Source organism: Astyanax mexicanus, chromosome 21, assembly GCF_023375975.1.
Source record: "Astyanax mexicanus isolate ESR-SI-001 chromosome 21, AstMex3_surface, whole genome shotgun sequence".
NCBI lineage: Eukaryota > Metazoa > Chordata > Actinopteri > Characiformes > Acestrorhamphidae > Astyanax > Astyanax mexicanus.
This window is the reverse complement of record NC_064428.1, coordinates 8,525,890-8,542,546: the sequence shown is the minus strand read 5'-3', so window position 1 is coordinate 8,542,546 and position 16,657 is coordinate 8,525,890. Positions and strand designations below refer to the sequence as shown.

The following is a 16,657-nucleotide window of genomic DNA, read 5'->3' as shown; positions in this document are numbered from 1 at the left end:
GATGATCATAACCATTAAACCAAACTGAACTGCTTGCATTTTTGCACCAGGAGTAAAGCATTATAAAGTTATCCAAAAGCAGTGTGTAAGACTCGGTGGAGGAGAACATGTTGAGATGCAAGAAAACTGAGGTCTGAAATCTCTGGATCTTTTTTTGTTTCATCAATTTCTCATTTTTGGCAAATAAATGCTCTAAATGACAAAATTTTTATTTGGAATTTGGGAGAAATGTTGTCTGTAGTTTATAGAATAAAACAACAATGTTTATTTTACTCAAACAGAAACCTATAAATAGCCAAACCAGAGAAACTGATTCAGAAACTGCAGTGGTGTCTTATTTTTTTTCCAGAGCTGTACATAAAGAAGCTGCTGTAAATAATAATGATAAATAAATATATTACATAGTTATATAGTACACTAAATCTATAAATACATTTGTTTTATTCTGAATAAAGCATTCTTTTTGCAGTGAAACAAAATGGCTAATTATTCAGACAGTCATTTAAGTTACTATTGTGGTTGGTGTGGTGCAGTGGATAACACTACTGCCTGCTTGTGAGCTACCATGTGGGAGACTAGGGTTCAATTTCAGGTCTGGGTGACTGAATGCTTTGCTACACCAATAAGAGTCCTTAGGCTAGACTCCTAACACTACATTGGTCCGCCTCTGTAATGGAAATAACTAGGCCTGTCACGATAAGAATTTTTTGTGGACGATATATTGCCCCAGAAATGATTGCGATACACAATATTTTTGTAATTTTAAGACTATTAAATGCCACTAACATAATGATAAAAGAACAGCATAAAAAGGTAACTATACACCTTTTCAAGGATTCAAGGAGATTTTATTGTCATTCGCATCTTATGTGGTACATGAGGTGGAACGAAATTGTGATCTCACGATCCAGTTTACACCCAGGAGCTGTTATTAAATAGATATATAGATAAAAGTACAATAAAGGAATACAATAAAAATAGAATATACAAAATAGTTAAAGATAAATACCCCAAATGAAATAAATAGAAAGAGTAGACAGGTTGCAACAACAAGTCCAGAGTGCAAATGTGCTATAGCAGCATGAAATGAATTAGAGCAGTAGAAAAGACAGTAAAATATTAAATAATGATTTATTATAATTAGTTTGGCAATTATATACTTATTTCTTCACCTACTTTAGTCCACACTGTGTGTATGTTATGGAGTCACAATTTTTGAAGCATGACTGGCTTAAATACTGTTCACTGTTATATGTGTGAACAAACATACAAATAAACACAATAGACGATATTATGATTATCAAAAATGATTGAGGTCATGTTAATTTATTATATGATAAATCGATATTGCAATTATTGTGGCAGGCCTAGAAATAACCTTGTAAATCGCTCTGGATAAGAACGTCAGCTAAATGCTGTAAATGTAATGTAAAATGTAAATATGAAAAAGTTGATATGCACTCACTGTAAAGTCTGTATATAAATGAGTGTGTAGTACTACTTTATATAATAAACTCAGATGGACACATGGTGGTTGTTTTTGTAAAGGTGTGATGTGATGAGAGGATGTGGTCGTGTTGCCCAGTCCTGAAATACTAAAGCAGAAATCAATGGGTTTCCTGTTGGCTTCAGTGTCATTTCATAAATACCGTAACAAGGAAAGTTAAAGCAGAGAGCTAGTGTTAAGTGTTAGACGTGCTCTCATTTTATATTAGTGGTGATTTTCAGATTCCTGTAGTGTGTAACAGGATGAACAGGCTGATCTGGTCTTTCTGCTCTGGATTATATCAGTGCTTTTCATCTTAAATGAAACCCTCAGATTTAAATACTTAAAAGTGTCATTGGGTTGTAGATGTTGGCCGTGATAGGCCCACCTCTTTTAAAGTATTAAGTAGGTCGTTCTTCAGAAATAAAAAAAGAATTCGGAGTTTAATCGTCTCTACTTGTCTCTTGTGGTTTTTAGCGTGTTTGGTTTTGCTGAGCTCGACTGTACCTTTCCTTCTGATCTAATGAGCCGAACTGTTGATTTAGCCACTCCTAAAGTTTCCACTGTCTCTGATTATTTTGTTTGATTTTTTTTGTTCAGCCTAGAAACTCCCACTTTCACTTGCATCAGCACTTCTTTGAACTGTACATTGAGAGTTTCAACATACCGGTACATAAAGCTACTGAATATTAATAAGTTAAACATTTTTAACAAAAAAATAAGTATAAAATAAGTATTTTCACAAAGCTAAATACATTTTCATAAATATTTTCTGTAGGCAATTATTAAGTCTGATACTTTTTTAACCATTGTTTAACCCCTTGAAATGCTTACAGGTCTAGGTGACACAAAACCCTTTTTTCTGCAGTAAAATAACTTATTTACACTCTGACAATTTGAGAACTTTGAAATCTTCTACAGGAAACTTGAAGAAGCTGCCTGTTTTCTCTCTACTCCACTTAATAATTCCAGTTCAGTATTATAATTATATACATGCTGTATGTAAGTTTGTGTAATGTTAATATAATTGCGTTTGCATAAATTGTGTCTTAGCGAAATATGATTTTACACTTACCTTCCTTGGTTTGGATTTTTGGACATTTCAGTTTGGGTGAACCCAAAAGAGCAGGTGTGAAAGATTGCATAAACCTCGACCCAGATAAACTAAACTAGCGTAAGCACGTTTTTAGATGGATTGAACTTGACCTTGAACCAATTACAGAAAGTTGAGAGAGGCCCCTATTAAACAATAGAAGAAGAAAAAGAAGCATTGTTGTGCTGAAATCCGTAGTATGGGTATAGGTAAAGTATGGGTAAAACAGAATACACTGGATCTGTAACTGTAGAATAAGCCATATTTATAAACAGAAATAAGAGGAATCAGAGCGGAATCTGTTAGTCATTCTGCTGCGTGACTCATCTGCACTCGAAGGAAGTCAGATTCTGGCAAGGAAGCAGATAATGGCACAACGCCTAGAAAAGCAAGAATTGACAATTTTCTACAAAGAAATCCGTGTGTAATAAACAGAGACTCTGCTCATGTAGGTGAAGATGAAAGGATGTAGCAAAGTTCTTTAAAAGTGTGAAAACTACACTAACTGGACTAAATGTTCACAGTGTAACAAACATGTTAGACTTGGTTTTAGGCTCTGGTTTGGACCAGAAGACCTTTTTTATAATAATCTTTATAATAATGCTAATAAAACACATTGGGCCCTTTTTAGCTATCTTTAGGCGAGCTGTCAACCGTGTAGTATTTAATCAGCCTAGATAGCATTACATAACACCAGAAATTTACCTGAACACTCCTCATTTCCAGACCACCACACCCATCAGCTTAGATATATACATGCACTGTTGCTATTTTAAACACACAGAGAGAAGGTGTTAAAATAGACTGTTTGTGGGATGTAAAGCCCAATTTATACTTCTGACGCAGAGGAATAAAATAGTATAAAAAGAAGTTTCCTCAACAGGAAATGTTGAGGCTCAGCTCGCTTGGATCACTGAATCATTTTAAACCTTTAGACCTCACCATCAGAAAACCTGTGATTGTTTTAAATGACTTTTTTTTTTTTTTTTTTTAGTTTTTAGTTTATCTTATTTTATTTTTTTAATACTAATGTTTTTTTATTTTGATTCTTATGTTCTTATTTCATTATTATTCATTTTATCATTTCTTATCATTTTTATCATTTTACTTTACTTTTTCTATGATATTTTTCTTTATTTTATATTTTATATATTATTTACTTTTTAAAGTCAATTGGTTTTTATGGTCTTTAAGAATTTTCTATTTTTTCTTTTTACATATAGGTTTTATTCATATATATTAAAGGATGATTTAAAATTAGCTTTTCTTTTATTATTTTTTTGACTATTTTATATAATGATTTATAATCATTTGTAATTTCTTAATAAATGTTTTTTAATCCCTTTTACACTGCTCTGCAACATTGTAAATGAGGATCACCCTCGTTGTATTCCTGAGTGGAAAAAAAGGTTGATTGATTGATTGAAATTGGGCTTAGCAATGATAGCAATGATAGCATCACAATATGGTGATAATTTAGCTAATTTTCCTTAATTTCCTGTTTGTTTCTTGTTGGTCTGTTTCTGGTAGTTAACTCAGATGTCTGAACAAGCTGTCCTGAACCTTCCTGCTGTATCTGCGTATCGAGATGATGAGCCCACATTACAGGTACACATGCAGTTCATAACATGATTATCTGTCTGGGGTCATCAGTTCTTGTTCTGTAAGACTGGAATCCAGCCTAGTGTGATAATGGAACTGTGGTTAAACACTTTCTGATAAGAATTATAACTGATGGCCTCTGAATTGGTCCATATAAACACTGGGTTTCTGCAGCTTTATGGTAAATTAAATGTAATATATTTTTAAGACTAAGTCTAATTCACTCAGACAAAATTAAACAAAATTAAGACCACTTTCACAATAGCAAGCAATAGCAAAACAATTTGTGATTCCTGTATTTTCTGATAAACCTGTATTTAAAAACAAACTTTAACAGAAATGGAACAGTTTGTACACTGAAAGTCAGGACCAGGGTGAAACTTGGGTTACCCATCTAGTTCTCATTAAATTTACATTTTCCCATGCCTGCAGTAATGCTTACGCTAAACCAAAAAAAAGTAGCGGCATCCCTCAAAACCCCATATAACGCCTCCATTGGTTTCGCTTCGTTCAGTCTGCCACTGAATCAGTAAACTAACCTTTAAAATCTGAAAATAAAAACATAGTTTATTTACAGTTGTTTGTATTTTGGAAAATAGATTTAAGCCCATTTTAGAAGTTAAATGATTTAATTGTCAAGAAGACAGATGAGCAATATGCCCCTAAAGTAATATCATAATTTTTTTTTAGGGTATTTTTCCAGAAACATATTTTATTCATTTTATGAATATACTATTGGACCAAAATAAAAGTTAAACTTTTATAAAGTATAAGAGGTTCAAACTGAAAAGGAAAAAAAAAAAAATATATATATATATATATATATATATATATATATATTGTAAACAACATTAACATACCAAGAGTCTGATTTTCTATAATAACAAAGAAACAAAATAATGAAAAGTGAACTGAAAATAACATAATAACATAAAGTAAAAACCTACCACAGTTCTAAAATGCTGAATATTAATGCAAACAACTGCAAAACATTTATATAATATGCCAGGTTTACCAGATGGAACAAATAAAAAAAAATAACATTTACACCAAGACTTCACTGAGCAATGGGGCCCTGCTGTGGATCTATATATACAGTAAGAAACATTATTATATGTGTTACTTATTGTTATAATTTATCCTCCATCTTGTATTTATACAGTTATTTTTTACATGCTGATTATGTATGTAGCTAAGAATCATTAGGGAGTGGATTTTTCTTTTTGTTGTTGTTGTAACTTTCTTAGATTTTCTTTCTTTGTTTTTGAAATCGGTGTAAATGATGCAAAATACTGGAAAAAAGAAGAAGTGTAATTGTAATTGTATTATCTATAATGTGCTTTAATGCAAAATAAAAATTAAGATCTAAATGCTGCTGCGAGGCCAAGAAGGAATAACACAGAACCACAACCAGAGTCGGGATGAGAGCAGTAGAGCATTAAGGAGACCGATCATTAAGATCAGTCTCAGTACTGTGATTACAATGTAAACCTGACTGAAACTTCTCAAATAGGTTATTAGTGCACAAATTTCATTTTGCAATTGTAAAGCAACAACACTCTCTAGCTTTGAGACAAATGTCAAATAAACAAAATAGGTCTAAAGGGTCTTAATGGGACCTTCTCTCTAGTAAATATTTATAATGTAATATTAATGTAATATTGACTTGATCATGTCCATATATTAGCTTTGTTGTGAAAGCTGTAGGATTAAAGGTAATTGCTAAATAAATAATTCCAGAAATAAAACAAAAAAATAAAACTATGCCTACCATGCAGTGCAGGAAATGTTTTCATGTTAAATGTTTCGTTTATTATCATGAATTATTGCTGAACATGCTGGGGCTTGTGGTTGCAAGGATGTACTCATGCCTCCAAACAGACAGCGAGGAGAGGAAATATTGTTTTAAGTTGTGAAACAGCAGCAGTTGGGCAAAACCTGCTCGACAAACTTGACCATGAAAGCGAGTTACATTGACCGCTGGCAAAAAAAAAAAAAAAAAAAGAGGTTTCCTGTTTTTAAAGTTCTCGTACACTGAAGATAAAAAAAGAAACAAAATGTTTTACCACCATAACAAAACACACACACAGAGCCAGGCCCTACTTTTAATGAGGCACACTGATATTTTATTTATAGTTTCATGCTCTGTAAGATCAGAGCTAGAAAATCTTCACTAAACAGGCAATTCATACAGCACACGACTCCACCGAACACTGGCAGCGTGCCACTGTTAGTTGTACTTTCACATGTATGCGTGAATAATTTGTATGCAACTCTTTCAAAGAAGAATGGTTTAGTTCCTCATTTTAAAAATGTCTGCAAAACGCAGTGTTGTTGAATCAGCAAGCGGAAGATTTCTTCATGTCAGTAAATTAATTCAAACACGTGTGACTCATCTCTGTTTATCAAATTAATTTATTCATGAGTGCAAAAACAACTCACCAGTCTACATTTCTGTTTGTTTGAATTATCTAAACAAGTTTGACCATTTATCTTCTTAATTTGTCATCAGTTAATGAGAAAACAGGACACATCTTTACCTTTGATCTACTATTCTAATTATTAATTTACTTCAACAGTGCAATTTCTGTCACAAATTTACCTCAGCAGCACAATTTTAGACATACAGTTACATCAGCAGTGCAATTTTAGTTACAAATTTACATCAGCAGTGCAATTTTACTCAAAAATGTACCTCAGCAGTGCAAGTTCAGTCGTAAATGTAAGTTAAATGTACATCAGGACAAAAACAGGACACACATCTTGTCATATTAATTGTGTAATAATTTTGAAGGAATTTATTTATAAAACTATAAAACGTATTTCTAAACCTTTAATGCAAGATTTTTCCTTTAGTTAGAGCTGGAAACACTTCAATCACTTTAAGCTTGATTACTGCATTTATTTATTTAAGCTACAATTAAGAAATATTTATTGGCTCAACAGACACAACAAAATACTTTACCTTTAGAAGGCAATTCTAACCATTATCTTACTTCAGCAGGGCTGTTTATATTGTACATTTATATCAGCAGTGATATTCAATCACAAATTTTACTTTGGCAGTTCTATTCTAATAATACGTTTACCTCAGCAGTGCTATTTTAATCAAACATTTATCTCAGCAGTGCTATTCTAATAAACATTTACCTTAGCTGTGCTATTCTAATAAAAGATTAACCTCAGCAGTGCTATTCTAATCAAACCTTAACCTCAGCAGTGCTATTCTAATCATACATTTACGTCAGCAGTGCTATTCTAATCATACATTTACCTCAGCAGGGCTATTCTAATCAAACCTTTATCTCAGTAGTGCTATTCTAATCAAACATTTACCTCAGCAGTGCTATTCTAATCAAACATTTATCTCAGCAGTGCTATTCTAGTCATACATTAACTTTAGCAGTGCTATTCTAATCATACCTTTACCTGCTACCATTGCAAAAAAAAAACATTACATTAGAGAAAATGCTGCATTGTGAATTTAGATAATTTAGTCATTGTTTAATATAAATAACTGTTTTGACTAATTGCAAAACTTAAACCTAAAGGTTTTTTTGTTGTTGTTTGTTTGTTAGTTGTTTTCTTTTTTTTTTTTTTTTTTTTTACATTTTTGCGTGATGTATAAGTCTGTTTACATGGTCAAAATGACAGTAATATAATTGTTAGTTAAAAAACTGTTAACTAACATATAACTGTGCCATTAGGAGCAGATGATGAACATGGTGCCCAATCCCGAAGCCGTCATGAAGACTCTTCAGAACTGTAGAGTAATGAGGAACACGAACGCTTTTCTGGAGTTGGCACACAAGCAGGCCGATGGGCTGTTGACTCATTCTAAGACTACAGAGGCTTTGGGCAGTGCTGTGTAATTACTTTTCTTTAGTGGAGTCAAATTACGTTTTGCTTATAATTCCATCACCATACTGCATACTAAGATTAATGATGCAATGAATGACAGATTTTAAACAAAATAGAGAGTATTTATTTCAAAATACATGTTTTTACATAGAGAATTCAAATACAGGCTGTCAAAAGTAGAACATGTCTTTATGATTAGCAGTTTTCACCCTTTTCTTTGTGTGTTTGTAACAAACTGTATTATGCTTCTGCTTTTTCGACCACTTTTGTATTTTTTTTGTTTGTTTTTCAAATAAAACTTTTTACCTGTTGTACATTGTTGTGCCATAATCTGGGTTGATGCAGACTCACACTTTAAATGTCTCATCTCTTATGTTTCCAATAAATTAATACAATTTCAGCATATTCAATAACCATCATACTAATTGAATTGCTTTCACAAGAATTGTGCCTTGTCAGCTTTGTGTTTTCTCACTGACTAATGAGGCAGAACTTGCTATATGTACATTTAACACTTTGGTTAGAGTGGTAGTTTAAGATCACACTTGCAGGGTTCCCGTATTTATCGCACATTTTGTTTCCCTGAGAAGTTCTTTTTTTTTACCAGCAGAATGCATCTGCTTTGCAATGTGCGCCTTAGTCCATCATCTTGAGTCTAGAATACTAATAATACTAATTCTGATTAGTATTGGCAATCAAAATTATAATGAAAGAGAAAGACTAAATCTTATATACCGTATGAGTAATTTATTATAAAGGTAAATCTATGAGCAGAATTGCTATACTAATGTAAATTTATTATAATAGCTCTACTGAAGTAAATTCATTATTTGGACTGCTGACATAAATACAATAGCACTGCTGAAGTAATTATATGATGAGAATAGCACTGCTGAAGTACATTTATTATTAGAATAGCACTGCTGAATGAAATTTGTGATCAGAGTTGCACTGCTGAATTAAATATATTGTTAGAATAGCACTGCTGAGATAAACTTATGATTACATTTATTATTAAAATAGCACAGCTGAGGTAAATGTATAATTATAATGGCACTACCATAGTACATTTATGATTAGAATAGCACTGCTTAGTATGCTGTTGGTTTATCTGTTGGGTTATGTGCTGCTGTATTCAACAAATACATTTTGTTTTATTTGAAAAATGAGACATGAAAAATACATTAACGCTGTTTATTTTGTTTAGTGGTGCAAAAAGGTGGCAAAATTATAGAAAACCTGTGAAAAATTATTTTGGAATTCAGCCTTCAATCAAATGTTTCTTTTTGTTCAGTTCGGACCAAACATGTTGATTTCTGAGCATCTCTAATTAAAAGGTTGCAATGTTGAAGTAGTAACATCTTCCAGCGGCCGAACATTATTGTCTATAAAACGGAAAATGCTAGAACAGCACCAAAGCCAAGAGAGTTCACACACAAACACACACACACACACACACACTGTATGTTTTATCAGACTTAAACACTCACTCAACAAGATAACACACATGCTGACAGTGTGAGAAGACGCGACTACTAAACCACTGTTACAGGAAATGAAAATAACTCAAACTTGCTGTGTGTCAGCTGTATTAGCTCTCTCTTTTAGCTGTTTTTAGCTCTGCATGGGAATTAAACATCAAATAATAAATCAAATCATTGTAATATACCCAGATCAAGCACAACATTATGACCATATCCCTGCTTTTACACTCTTTTACCATTTTGTATCTTTGTATACAGGAGTCCTTCGCAGTTCTGTGATAACACTAGCATGGTGGTGGTGTATGAGGTGTTAGTGTGTGTTGTGCTGGTGGTACAGTGAGTGGATCAGATACTGCAGCAGTGCTGCTGGAGTTTTTAAACACTGTGTTTAATCTCTCATTGTCCTCCACTCTATTACACACTCCTACCTACAGCTGAAACACCCTGTAGATAAAGTAAAGTCAGAGACAGAAGATTTGAATCTGTTGCTGCACAGGTGTTTGTGGTTAATCTTCTAGTTCTTTATCAGTGCCCACAGGATGCCGCCCACAGGATGCTGTTGCTGGTGGACTATTCTCAGCGCAGCAGAGAGAAACGAGTTTAAAATCTCCAGCAGCACTGCTGTATCGGATCCACTCACTGTACCACCAGCACAACACACACTAACACCTCATACACCACCACCATGCTAATCAGTGCTAATAACTGCAGTGCTGAGAATAATGACCCACCACCCAAATAATAATAATAATAACAGCTGCTCTGTGGTGGTTTTCTCTCCTGTGGGTCCTGAGTATTGAAGAAAAGGGTGAAAGAAGGCTAATAAAGTATACAGAGAAACAGAAACAGAACTACAGTCTGTAATTATTATACAACCACAACTACAAGTGCTCCTACATGATTAGCGGAGCTGACGAGATGGATAAATAGTGTAGATACAAAGAAGTGGTCATAATGTTTTGCTTGTTCGATGTAAAAAAAAAAAAAAGAAATAAATTGAAATGCTATTAAGCTATTTACACAAACATGTCCACATATTTATTCTTTTCCCCAAAAACATTTACTGGATGTCCTTTACATTTCGTTTGAGCAATGGTCTTGCAGCATTGCTCTCCAGTGATGAAATCAAATAGCTTCCTCTTCTGAGAAAGGCTATGAGTTTTAAAGAAGGATGGTGATGCATATGAGGTGAAATGGTCCATAGTTAACACTTGTGGTTTATACCTGTTAACTTTCTGTATCAGGAAGCACCAGTCCTGCACCTGGAGAGCAACCTTCTAGCAGACTTCAGCTTCACCCTCCAGGATTCAGCTTCTGGGTCGGTCGAATCGGATTTGTATTTGTTTCGGGTCTGCACTATTATTTGTGAGTGATCATATAGGATTTGCCTCTCTGGACAGCACAAGGTTGCTGTCGTATCAAGGTTTGCATCAGTATCTAAACTTCGGTGCTCTTCTTGGAACCCCGCACTAACCTAACTCTGGATTTTAGATACGATTCTTGTACAAAAAGAATCAAAATTAAGCTGCCACGGTGTCCATAACTATCATTTTATGTTTACAGGGTTGATGAGTTGCTTTTGTTCCCAGTCGCTTCCACTTTGTTATAATATCACTGACAATTGTCTGTGAAATAAGGAACTTTCAAGACTGGACTTGGCGTTCTCAGATTTGGGATAGAGGTGTACCCTGCAGGAGAGCAGTTCTTCAGGAGCAGGGATGGTGACCTTTAGAACCCTATATTATGTACTCCATGAACTAAGATTTCCTTGGAAAGACTTGCTGTTGAGAACAAGTTTCACTTTCCGTAACATTTCAGAACTGTCTGTGGTCAGCAGTTTATCAGAACTGCGAGTCTCTTCTCCGTAAGGACTTCCTTCGCAGGGACTCTGACATGTCCTCGTTGAAGATCCGCTCGATTGTTGAGAATAATGAGTCGCGGACGGTACGACGCAGTCCACGTGCAGCGAATGCATATAGTATTGGGTTGACAGCACTTTTTATGTACACCAGGAACAGTGATGCGTATCCACCTGTTAGGGCCCTCTGTTTAAGTTCATTCCAACCCTTACTGATAGCCAGTGCCTTCAGAAAGCGAAAGATGAAGTAAGGTACCCAACAGGTGAGGAACAAGAGCATAGTGAGGAAAAGAATCCGGTACAGGCGGCCCAGCCTCTGCGAGGTGTACACAGATCCAGTAGGGGAGGTGGGAGAGGAGACGGGCGAGGTGGGTGTCAGCTGCCCTTGGTCAGCTCTTTTGGCGAAAAAGATTACCGCAAGGTTGCAGGATACGAAAACCACCAATGGAAGCAGGAAACCTACTGCAGTTTCTAGCACAATCAGGGCAGTGGTACCATTTCCTGCCACATTCTCCATGCACTGCGCCCGGTTCTCCCAGACTATAATTCCGGCCACTGTGATGTAGGGAATGGACAAGGCAGCGGCTACAATCCACAGCACAGCGCAGACGAGGGGAACGACCCAGCGTGGGCGCCTGAGTCGGGCCCAGACAGGCCGAAGCAAGCACAGGCAGCGTTCCAGCGCTACGGCACTCAGCAAAAATGCTCCTGCATACAGTCCCAGGCAGCGCAGGAACATGACCAGCTGGCACACGGATGTGCCAAAGGGCCAGCTGAATTGGTGAGCCAGGTAACCCAACATCAGTGGCGTACGCAACAGGAGCACCAGATCCGCCAGCGCCAGGTTCACTACGTACACTCTAAAGCTTCCAGCACCCTGAGTTTCACCTCCTGTAACTCCACCACGTCGCACTCTGCGCAGACCTAGCACCCAAACCACCAGGCCGTTCAGTGTCACGCCCACCAAGAAAACCACCACCGTCACCACCATCTGGCTCACCCGCGCCGCCTCGTTCGGGTAGTAGGAGGAACTGTTGGAACTCGACTGCTCACCAGCCATTGGAGCGCTGGGGATATTGGAGGGAACACAGAGATGGATTAGTATCTTTTATATTTCATCAGATTTTTGTCAATATAAACATGAAGTCAACATAAATAACAGTACCAAACCCTTTTAAATAACAAACACAAAAGAGAATAGCAATAATAATAACAGCAAAATAAATAAGATTAATAAGCAACACTTAATCCAATAAAAAATAATATAAAGCCTTATCTGCTTTTTAGATACACAGAATAATTATAGCCACATGAAAATAGAAATGTTCATCGTTTTCAAACCTTATCCCCAAGAATTAACCAACAGCCGTGCAAAAATCTCAGATAAATAAATAAAGATGGCACTTATGCCAGCTCATCCACCTACCAAGCCAGATCCTAAAGGATAGAGTTTATCTGTTTCTGCAAATAAACTCTTCATACATTTTGTCCCATATATTTTTTTTTCTTTTAGTTATAATATTTTGTTCAACAGTGAAATTGGAATATAATTAATAAATAAAACTAATAAAATCAAACGAAAGTCAAAACACTGGCTTATTTTTTTTATGAATAGATAAAAATAAAAAGTCAAAACCTCATTACCTTAAAATAATGGACAATATATGAGTATTTTGAGTGTTATCGGATTACTTCTGTTATATTTCTATTCAAATCACCATTTTTTAGATCAGAGTAAGTAATCTAAAATCTGATTATTGCCTGACTTTAAGGGAAGTTAAAGGGATGGATGATATTGAGGTCAGCAATAAAAGATTAAGGTCATGTCCATATTGTACAATAAGTCTATATTTATCGTAATTTTTGTGGCAGACGGAAATGTTTCAACATGCTTTTCTATGTGAATCAAACTGTTGCTACATATTGAGTATCATGAAATTGTCTGTATAACTACATACTCCTCTCTGACATATACGGCTTAGCATAGATCTGTTTTTTACTAGTTTGTTAGATCCTGTGCATGATAAGCTGAGCAGCAGGAAGGCAGTGGTGTTGCATTAAAATGCGGCAGTGCGGAATCAGCATATTTAGGAAGACTGTGGTTAGGTTTTTGATATCGAAATTGTAACCACAGCTGTAAAAGCAGAAGGAGGATGTGGACCTCAGGATTATAGTATTAGATCAAGCATAACATTATAACCACCTTCTTGTTTAACACACATATTCATCTGATCATATAGAACAATCTGTAGCTGTATAATAAGTATAAACTGTAGTTCTGTATCTGTTTCTCTGTATACTTTATTATTATCTACTTATTTTCACTTTGTTCTTTAATACTCAGAACCCACAGCAGAGAAAACCACAGGGCAGCTATTATTATTATTATTATTTGGGTGGTGGGTGATTATTCTTAGCACTGCAGTGATTAGCAGTGATTAGCATGGTGGTGGTGTATTAGGTGTTAGTGTGTGTTGAGCTGGTACAGGGAGTGGATCAGATGCAGCAGTGCTGCTGGAGTTTTTAAATGGCTTAGTGTCACTGCTGGACTGAGACTTCACTTTACTTTATCTACAGGGTGTTTCAGCTGTAGGTAGGAGTGTGTGATAGAGTGGATGACATTGCGTGATGATTAAACACAGTGTTTAAAAACTCCAGCAGCACTGCTGCAGTATCTCATCCACTCACTGTACCACCAGCACAACACACACTAACACCTCATACACCACCACCATGCTAATCAGTGCTAATAACTGCAGTGCTAAAAATAATCACCCACCACCCAAATGGTTTTCTTTCCTGTGGGGTTCTGGTTATTAAAGAACAGGGTGAAATGAGGATAATTTTAAAGGATACAGAGAAACAGATACAGAACTACAACCTGTAATTATTATACAACTACAAAGTGCTCCTACATGATCAGTGGATCTTGATTGGTATAAAAAGAAGAATCTGAATAAAATGAATATGTTCACCCTGAAAGTACTCAACACAACAAGGCCGTCCAGCAGCACAGTCTGTTTGTTTGTGTTGATGAATAAAATACATATACTCCACCTAGACCTTTTGGACCCTTTAGTACCCTTAAGTAAAGCCTGTTATATAGATAAGACAAAGGCATTAGTGTCCTGATAAGCCATGCTTCTAAAGATGTGCAGGAGAGCATCAAAAGAAGAAGGTCTTAAATACACATGTCATGTACGTAAATATATATATATAAATATATGAAATATCCATAATTGTTTCCTGCTTTCCTGCTTCTGTTTTAAAGAATTATTTGACCAGGTGCGTTTAGTAACACATTTCCTAAGGTAGATGTGTCAAGTGAAAGGAATGCATGCCCTACCTTATCGCCTCAGGCTGCGGCTGCAGTGCAGTTACCAACGCAACGGACCTACCTAACTACTGATACACCCCCCCCCCCCCCTCAAAGTCTGTCTTGGAGTGGATCATAAAGACTTATTTTGTAGTAAATGGTCTCTCACCATGAGGTACCCTACCCGTAAATAAAGAAACATTAAAGAACGTTTTTACCGGGTGACTTCAGTAATGCATTTATCAAAATAAGAGTTGCACGGGGCGCCGAGTGGTCTAGCAGTCTGAAGCGCTGTCACTATGCAGTGTAGGACACTGGTTCATGTCAGTTTGTTATTGATCTTGGTTCCATGTGTACGTGTAAACCTGTTTTCCCACCGGGTCGTAAAAATAGCTTGTTGCTCCATAAAGGAGCAACTTTGTCAGCTCCACTGAGCTGAGGATGGTCTCCACTTAAGGCATGCTATGACACGGCCCCTTTGGTTTACTTAGATAAGGTTTAGGCACCCTCATTGCATTTGTACCCCAAACACGACAACTATGATCAGGAGATCACTGGTTCGAATCCCGGTCATGCTGCTTGCCATCAGCTGCCGGAGTCCTGAGAGAGCATAATTGGCCTTGCTCTCTCTCTGTGTGGGTACAGCAGATGGCGCTCTTTTCCCTCATCACTCCTAGGGTGATGTTGATCAGGACAAGACATCTGTGAGCTGATGTATCAGAACCGAGTCGCTGCGCTTTCCTCCGAGCGCACTGTGATTCTACCCAATAATTCTGCATCAGTTTGAAGAGAGGCGGAGTCTGACTTCACATGTGTCGGAGGAGACGTGTGCTAGTCTTTACATTCCTTTTGTGGTAGCATCACTAGTGTTGAGGGATATACAGCTGAGTAGCAGCTGAGTTTGTGGGACAGTTGGCCCACTAGGAGAAAATGAGGCAAAAAAAAAAACAGAATGCTGGCTCTCCTTAAAATCTTTTATACATGTCTAGCAGTATGTGCAGTATCTCTCGCCATAAAGTACACTACCCAAAAGTGGAGAAAAGTTTAGAAAGATCTCCCAAAGCAGTGGTTTTCAATCTGTGAGGGGGCAGTAGACCTTTCTTATTTTCTTATTTTTTGCTAAGTAAAATTCTTTCAATATATAGCAAGTACAACAAATGTAATTTAAGATTTGACAGTTATTTATGTTATTAGTAAAATTCTGAGTGAACCATCTACAAGTGAAGCAACCACTGTAGCAAGTAGCAGAGAAACAAGTACATAGCACTAGGCTTTAGATGCACAGAAACAAAAAAATATGACATTGATGGTTGTGCTGTATTTTGCAGGTAAAAGTAAAATATTCCTGGTTTCCATTTAAAGTTTTGCAGTGGGTTACGAGGGCTGTGTGCAGCAAAAGTTAGGGAACTCCTGTCCTAAAGCAAAAGTGTCAGATCGAAGGAATGCATGCCCCTACCTTATTGCCTCAGGCTGCGTCTGCAATTACCAACAAGCCAGACCTACCTACCTAGTGATGCACCCCCTCTCAGGGTCTGTCAACTGGGCAGAAAATTATCTTGGAGTGTGTCCTGTAGACGTGTCCTTCTATAGCCTTCTACTATCACCTTAAGCTGAACCTGCAGTGCAGTTACCAGCGGAACGGCCCTACCTACCATTGTGAACCTGCCTACACCCACATGCCTAACACCAGAACACACCTTTGCCAGCCAAGCTTGATTCCTTCTCTTAATTCCCACCATTCTACAAGCTGCTGATGTTAAACAGTTTATTAACAGAGACAGATTTATCAGAGTGATATTCCTGGGAATGCCAACTGCAGTCTGCTGAAGGCTTACCTGTTGGAGGACCCGTGGAGGTCTACCTGCTTGCTGACATTGACGTGTGCCGGAGGTGGGAGGACAGTCTCTAAACCCTGTGTGCGAGAGCTTGAGCGGCGGCCGGGGTTTGAGCTGAGTGG

The 16,657-nt window shown here is 36.6% G+C and overlaps 2 protein-coding genes across 7 annotated transcripts in view; one reads left to right on the top strand and one right to left on the bottom strand.

Moving 5' to 3' along the window:
* The window catches only part of LOC103042756 (centromere protein Q), a 20,715-nt gene extending 12,359 nt beyond the window's left edge, over positions 1-8,356 (top strand). For all 6 annotated transcript variants that reach the window (XM_007238245.4, XM_007238243.4, XM_007238246.4 and 3 more), the window contains exons 8-9: positions 4,110-4,187; positions 7,889-8,356. In XM_007238245.4, the coding sequence (XP_007238307.3) occupies positions 4,110-4,187; positions 7,889-8,053 (243 nt within the window). In that variant the 3' untranslated portion in view covers positions 8,054-8,356. The remainder of the gene's footprint in view (positions 1-4,109; positions 4,188-7,888) is intronic.
* LOC103042446 (C3a anaphylatoxin chemotactic receptor) lies at positions 6,581-16,657 on the bottom strand. Its single transcript, XM_007238242.4, has 2 exons — positions 16,536-16,657; positions 6,581-12,451 (listed from the first exon to the last, which is right to left on the bottom strand). The coding sequence occupies exon 2, from the start codon at positions 12,442-12,444 to the stop codon at positions 11,368-11,370; it is 1,077 nt and encodes a 358-aa protein (XP_007238304.3). The 5' UTR covers positions 12,445-12,451; positions 16,536-16,657; the 3' UTR covers positions 6,581-11,367.